The sequence below is a fragment of the Convolutriloba macropyga genome, chromosome 5, assembly GCF_964194025.1.
Source record: "Convolutriloba macropyga chromosome 5, txConMacr16.3, whole genome shotgun sequence".
NCBI classification, from domain to species: domain Eukaryota; kingdom Metazoa; phylum Xenacoelomorpha; order Acoela; family Convolutidae; genus Convolutriloba; species Convolutriloba macropyga.
The window spans coordinates 30,082,592-30,090,455 of NC_134472.1; the positions used below are offsets into that span (position 1 = coordinate 30,082,592).

At 37.4% G+C, this 7,864-nt stretch overlaps 1 protein-coding gene across 1 annotated transcript in view; it reads right to left on the reverse strand.

Moving 5' to 3' along the window:
- The window catches only part of LOC142339937 (dynein axonemal intermediate chain 1-like), a 53,798-nt gene extending 47,478 nt beyond the window's left edge, over positions 1-6,320 (reverse strand). Inside the window, exons 1-2 of the mRNA XM_075390305.1 lie at positions 6,051-6,320; positions 1,587-1,794 (exon numbers count right to left, since the gene is read on the reverse strand). Coding sequence (XP_075246420.1) covers positions 1,587-1,794; positions 6,051-6,200 — 358 coding nt within the window. The 5' untranslated portion in view covers positions 6,201-6,320. The remainder of the gene's footprint in view (positions 1-1,586; positions 1,795-6,050) is intronic.
- Positions 6,321-7,864: the final 1,544 nt, after the last annotated feature.

A 7,864-nucleotide genomic window follows, 5' to 3' on the forward strand; every position in this document is an offset into this window, starting at 1 on the left:
ATGTTAATCTTTTTGTTTTAAGATGCGTTTCAACTGCACAATCGACAATCTCAGTCCGGGATGAAAGAAGAAGAAGCAGAAATTAGAAAAAAAAGCCTACCAGAATTATCTCAAAAAATCATTTAAGTTAAAATTTTGAAAAATGTTATCCATTTCAATTTAATTATTCAAATATTTCCCTGACTTGTTTCCACAAGCACGCATTTTAAATGTTAAGGTTTAAAAATCCTTATGATGATAATTCAAAAACTTGCAGTAATTAAAAGAGAAATTCAATTCCTGATGGAATCTTGCAACAAAAAGTATGTTAAAAACCTGTGTTTTATCTTGTATTATTTCTTGCAACAATTTAAATTTTTGATTGCTGAATGGTTCCTACTTGTTTATTTGCATTCAGGCTAAATGTTCATTATTTGGCGTGCACGCTTAATGTTTCATGATAGCCGAGTAGTGAGGTGTGTGTGATTGACACGCCAATTATTGATAGGTCAATCCCCTGCCTCTGTGATGCTGTCTGTGCGAGGATGAGCTCTTACTAAATCATAGCTTCAGATTGATCATATCCTGACTAATGTTGGCTGCAATAATGGTACCACGTGACAGTTTCAGACGCAAAAACGCAAAAAAAAGAGCAATGCTGCTCATAAAAAGAACAGTCTGAAATGTGGGGAATAATAAGGAAAAGGGCAGCTGAGAACAGGCCGCAACGCTGTTCCACTGCGATTACAAAATGAGGTACCAAAATTATATTTAATTAATTATTATGGTCAATGAAAAAACGTTTGTGAATATTGGTACCGAATCCAGATCATTGACGCTAAAACAATCAGAATTTTTGGGTATTATAGCAAACCTACCCTGCCGGATTAACTGCAAAACAAACGGACGCGCTGTAGCGTAGATATCACACTAAACAGAGGATTGATTTGATGGAGTTGTAACTCAAAACATAAAAGGTGTAAATTTTCTTTCGTCCTCCATAATGCTTACATTATTTTGGTTGCAATGCTTTTTTTTTTACTAATCCTCGTCATTAAAATTTTTAGGATAAGTTAAGTTGATCTTAATACCAATAATGGTGTCAACAAGTCAAGTCGTTTAGAGAGTTAGCTAGAGCATTTATGATTTGCAAAAGCCATAACGCAATTCAGTTTTAAAACTTACTTCCAGTCATTTCAAAAATATGACGTCAAGCGCATAAAAGCAGCAAAAGAGCCGTGAAAGAGCTGCATCAATATGTGAACGAACCTGGTCATTTAGTGTTATGGTTATGGGAAAAGATTAAAACCAAAAAGAGCGCCAGACAACAAAAAAAATCAAAATCAAGAGAACCGCAATATAGTTTTGCTCAGCTTACTTTTTCGTGACAATAAAAAAGTGCTCAAAATATGTGCTTTCGACTTCGGAAAAACTATCGGGGCCAGTTTTGGGTCTGATTGGTCTGCAACATCCCTGTCCGCAAGTCAAGAAGTTGATCTGAATAGATTGAGAACCCTAACCCGTAGACAAAGAATTTTTTGATATATGGCCACTAAGCTGGGGAAGAGGGCAGAATAGATCCAAAATTTTGATTATGTGATGCTCACTTTTCTTCTCTTTTGCCATTTTGAGTTTCTTCTGTCTTAAGTCCTCCTCGTATGCATCGTACATGACACTCTGTTCGGCCTGGTCAGAGAAAGAGACGAGCTTAGGTGCTTCCTTGAGACAGGCAACGTCTCTCGGCCAGAAAATCTCTGTCTGGGTGTGTTTGTGAATTATGCTGAACTGGTCCTTCTTGTAAGGCCACGCCTCTTCCTAAAATATAGCGGACCAAATATATCACACAAAGCAATAGATGGCTTGGGTCTAGGAATAAAACATCCACGCAAAATAACCTCCCAGTCTGATTCGAATAGAGTGGGAATAAGACTTTTTCCTACCTAAAATTGAGTGGGATTTTTTGCATTGGTACATTTTTCGAAAACGGACCGCATAAATATGACGTTTTACTTGTTCATAGGCTAATCGATTCAACCTCATATTAGTGACCTGAAAACCTACATATACTTAAAGGGTGTTTGTTGTTTGGTCAGTCAGATTTATCTGATCATATTTATGCTCTTCTTATTCAATTTATTTTTTGAACAAATGAGGTGAACTCTCTTTTTGAACTCCCTGATTGAAGTTTTAAAGTCTAAAATAATTTTTATCATTTTCAATTTATTTAAAAACACATGATCAAAACTGAAACTAATTAAAGGCTCGTCTCTGTGTTTGCCTAAATCTAGAAATAGCTTCCAATATTTCTTTGAAATGCCATATGTTTACAAACGGATGACGTTTTAGCGTTCACTTAGAACATGTTGGCGACGTTTGTCAATATTTTAGAAAATTTTAGAACTTCTGACTTCTGCAATTTTTCTGTATAATTCCATTCTTGATTGATTTTAGTTCCAAAAATGAAAATCAGGCTTTTGTTCTGTAGTTTCTTATTAACAAATCTCACTCTTCTGACACTAATTTCAGCATTATATTAAATTGTAAAACAAAACATCAAATTTTCAGAAAAAATTCTCTAACATATGAACTCTTTCTGATATTGATTTCGAAATTATCCGTGCTTTACAAACAATTGAAATGAAGTTTGATTACGAGAAAACAATTGATGAAAGAACATCACGGATAAAAAGTGATTGATAATGCTCACTAAAAATTGAATTCGTCTCATTGTCAGAGCTATTTTCAAAATTTTGAGTAAAAATAAACACAATAGTGTCAATAATTTATTTTTTGAGAAGAATATTAATATCAATTTAAATTCTGAGCAGAGCAGGAAATGAATATGTTTTCAGAAAAAACTTGTAAGCTTTTAACTATGAAAAAAATGATGCTTTATCATTCTAGAAAAGCCGGCTGTTTTAAGTTGTTTCCTGTGGCTTCTTTTGGGTAAAATTCTGCTGTATACTACTATAGTAATTACCAGTTATATGCTACAAGAGTATGACTTTACTCTGCTCAGACTTAATTTTGGGGTATGACTAATTTTCAGACTATACAGGATAATTTTAGCCTGGGCAAACTCTATGACCTCAAAATAATCATAATGAAGAACAACTGCACATAAAAATTTAAAATATTCTGGAGATGCAATGTTTCAGAACTGAATTAAGTGTTTGCTCTTGAAATGTGCTGGTTCAGCGCTGAAAAGCTCTGCGACTCAAGTCCGGGTGATATTTTCCAAAACCTTAATTTTGTTATGGCACCATAAATTTGTATCTTTGTTTGAGCTAAAGTGCTTTTCTTGAAGATTTGTAATCGTTGTACAGAAATATATCTCTTATGTTAGTTTTGGTTCTTACGATATAAGCTTACGTTTTGGACATTTTTTTCGTTTAAAATGTATTAGTTAGTGCTAAAGTTTCATCTTTGATATCCTTTTTCTAACTAAAAACTAGATTATGCAAAATCTAAAAAATGATTTCAAAAAATTCAAAAAAGATTAGGAACCTGTACTTTGATTGTACAATTTAAACTTTGATTTGACGTTGAAATTTTTCCCTTGATTGTTAAATCAATTGAGATCATTGTAGGTTAATGTACATTGTAGGTTAATGTACTGCACACCATGACTTTCACTTCTGAAAACTAAAGATTACTTTTAAAAAATATCTTTTTGTGTTGTGCCCCCAGTGCGTTATGCACCCTCCCCTTAGTTACAGTGCACGCTCTATTACATACTAACTCATTATGTAAAAATATGGCACTTTTCAACTTCCTGGTTTGCCACTTCTTGGAAGTCATGCAAGGATCATATATGATGTCACACAATTCATATCGTTTGTCCTAGTACTATCCTTGTATGATTGCTAATTGCTAAGAAATACATGATCCTTGTATATTTATCAAGAAATCAGAATTATTTCCGTTCGTGCCCCCCCCCCCCCGCTTAGTGGGCGCATAATGTTTGCACTCCCCCAAACCCCCCATAATATTTGCACTCCCCCCAAACCCCCCCCCCCCCCCCCGACGCACCTGACATATTTTTACATAATGATTTACTATGCAATTTAGGGTCTTTCCCATTATAGCCCCCCCCCCCCCCAGCTTAGTGGTCAGATAACCTTTAGACCCCCCATCATGGTAATTATACCATAATGGCGGGGCTATATTTTCATGGGGGGCTATAATGGGAAAGACCCCTAATTTACTATACTCTTTAACTTGGGGGCGCATAAGGTACTGGGGGCACAAACGGAAAAGATCCAGAAATCCTAAATGAACCTAGTATGATTACCAAGAATCATACTTCTGTTTTTCTTAAACATTTTTTACCATTTATGTTTTCTAGTTTTTATTTGTCAACGCATCACGTGTGAAATACCCCGTTCACACACACACACACACACACACACACACACACACACACACACACACACACACACACACACACACACACACCACACACACACTCATGAAATTGTCAGACACAAATTTCAATAAATTTTATTTCCTCGGACTTCTTCAGAAACCTTGATTTGAGACATGATAGCCCCCATAATAGCCCACTACCCTTACTGGAGCTAGAACCTACACTTAAATTACTCACGTGAACATTTTAAAATGCTGAATGAAAGTCTACAGTGCCAGAAGTTCCATTACCTCACCAATATCAATAAAAGATATGCTCCCCCCCCCCCCCCCCTCCGTACCATATGCTCCCCCAATTAGAGAGCACACGTGTCATTACATGGTAAATCTGTAAAAATATGGCACGTGCGTCTGAGAGGCGAAATATATGCACCCACTTGGCGGTGGTGGGGATGGCACAAACGGAAATATCCAATTGTTTTCATAAAAATGTCCACTTGTTTTGGCAAACACAAAATAACGGCCACGCACAGATATTTCGTCCGGAAAAACTTTCGGTTCTTTCCCATATTATAGCCCCCCCCCCCCCAAATTATAACCCCCATTATGGTATGTTTACCATGATGGGGGTATATCCGAACCCCACTATGCTGGGGGTGTATAATGGGAAAGACCCCACTTTTTTCTCAAAAAAGCTTCGTATAACAATAATAATTCTTTTTTTTCACCAATTGTCTTTCTGATGTTGATTCGCATTTCCTGACACACCACCAATTATTTTATTGGCACGGCCAATTACCGTAAAAATACAACAATGTGGGGCCATAAAATTGCTTTAATAGCCCCTCAAGTTATAGCCCCTATAGCCCCCACTTATGATATGTTTACCATTTTGGGGTGGGGGGTGGGGGGGGGGGGGGGGTATACGTTATGACGGTTCTATTTCTTTTCACCCCTATTCATTTAACCCCCTATCATTTAACCCCGATTTATTCACCCCTCTATCATTTAACCTCTCTATCATTCCACCCCTCTATCATTTCATCCCGCCATTAAGCAGTCGACAATAAAGGCATGTTTTGTCATAATTATGTGGATAAATTAATCCCACGTTCGGTGGTGATAGTTTCATATCAAGTCCCACGGGCTGCTGAGGCATGGCCAAATGATTATATTGCTGATTTATTAATCCTTATTCTATAGAAAGATTAAAATCGGGGTGAAATGATAGAGGGGTTAAATGATACAGGGGTGAATAAATCGGGGTTAAATGATAGGGGGTTAAATGAATGGGGGTGAAAAATCGGGACACCGTTATGACCACTAAGCTGGAGGGGGACTGGGGAGCTATATAATGGTAAATACCCCTATGTCTTGGAGGGGGGGGGGGGTGGTTAAAATCATGTAATATCATTTCCATTCTCTATGGTTTCTGCCTCTACATAACAATTTATTTACTATGTATTTGCACGTGATCTATAACGGGGGGTGGGGGGCATAACGTACAAAGCGTGGCTAAAAAGTCAAGTTTCTTGGTTTTATCTTTTCCCCCAATAAATAGGAGTGGAAACGCATTAAACCCTAATCCCCGCTAATTAGGGGTTGATTAAGGGTGAAACCGCCGCCCGGGGAGTTCCCGCGGTCCTGTCCGTTCCGATTTATAAAGAGGGCTATGATGGCTGAGGATTATTGAACATCCTTACTTTGATGTATTCAATTTCTCCCAATATTGGATGAGTTCTCCTTCGCATCTCACGCATGATAATGTCAGTCTCGTCCTGTGTCTTGTTCGCTTTTACAGAGCCAGAGTCGTCTCCAATCCCGTCCTCTTTACTATCTTCACTCTTCACCATTTTTATGCTGGTTGAACTCGGTCAAAGCAGAATACGAAGCACGTAAAGTAAAAACAAGTATAATGTCACAGGTTGCTTGAATGGCCAAAATTTAATGCAACCCGAGCACGTGATAAAATCTTCTTTGTTAACCGCCTGTGCACAATTTTTCAAATATTTGAACTTTTCCTTTACACCAAGAATCTTTTTTGTTTAAAAAAAGAAGAAGATAAAACAACTTGGGTCGGATCTATTCTGTTTCCCCCCCCCCCCCCCAGTGCTTTTTATGACCCCCAGTTACAAATTATATGTTGTTATATAGCACGTTACTAAGTAAGAAAATAGCACGTGCGCCTGGGGTTCATAAAAAATTTATGCTAACTAAGCTGGGGGGGGGGGAACAGAATAGATCCCTTGGGTCTTTCCCATTATAGCCCCCCCCCATGAAATTATAGCCCCCCATTATGGTATAATTACCATGATTGGGGGGGAGGGGCTGTAGGTTATCTGACCACTAAGCTGGGGGGGGGGGGGGGCTATAATGGGAAAGACCCAACAACTTATTACATCATAATCGTTAATTTTTCTTCATAAGTTCTCCCAGTCCAATTCGAAGGATTATGTTGCATTTGACCAAATTACGTGAACAATTTTGAGCACGATAAGCATGCGACGAGAAGGGTATTTTGTATCAGTCTTTTTAGTATAATGGCAAGCATTTGCAAACTTTATAACTGCAACTTTGTACCTCATGTGCTAGTTAAAATAGAAATCGATTAAAAAGAACTTTTCGAAAAAAAAATTCATTTCCAATATGAGACCACATAAAAACATGCAAAAATGGGATCTATTCTGTTTCGCCCCCCCCCCCCCCCCCAGTGTTTTTTATGACCCCAGTTACAAATTATATGTTGTTATATAGCACGTTACTATGTAAGAAAATAGCACGTGCGCCTGGCAGTCATAAAAGATTTATGCTCACTAAGCTGGTGGGGGGTGGGGGGGGGGGACAGAATAGATGCAGTAAAGAAGTACGAAAATTAGATCTATTCTTTTGCCCTCTCTCATCTAAGTTGGCATATAACTTTTACGTCTCCCCATGCGCACGTTCTATCTTTTGCTATATAGTAATGTGATATATATCAGCCATCACTTTTCCTTGAAGAGCATACGAAACACATGTGGCCGAAATTAAATAGATTCAAAAAATTTAGGGATATATTCTGTTCCCGCTCCAGTGTTTATATGAACCAAGTTACACTTTGTGCTCTTATATAGCAGTTTTTTATATAAACTTAACCCGTCTGACTGGGGTGCGTAAAAATCATATGCACACTAAGCTTCAAGCGAAACAGAATGGATCCAATTTAAGAGACATAAATATTGTAAACTAATAACACACCAACTTTAAATGCATGCTCAAGTTACGAGCAGTTCTGGGTTTTTGAGCAGTAACGGTTACGGTGGAAACTGTTTCTGTTTAGCTGGCTGCATTTAAATAGTTCCTTTCGAGACAAAAATTAAAATATTCGACTAATTCTGGTTTTTAATCAACTCTCAAAACACGCAACCATTTCTCGGAAATTTACAGTGCGAATTTCGAGAAATGATATTGTTTCAAATTTGAGCTTTTGAAATCAATTCAATAAATGTCTCTCAAAAATAACAATGGCAGTGGAATCGAA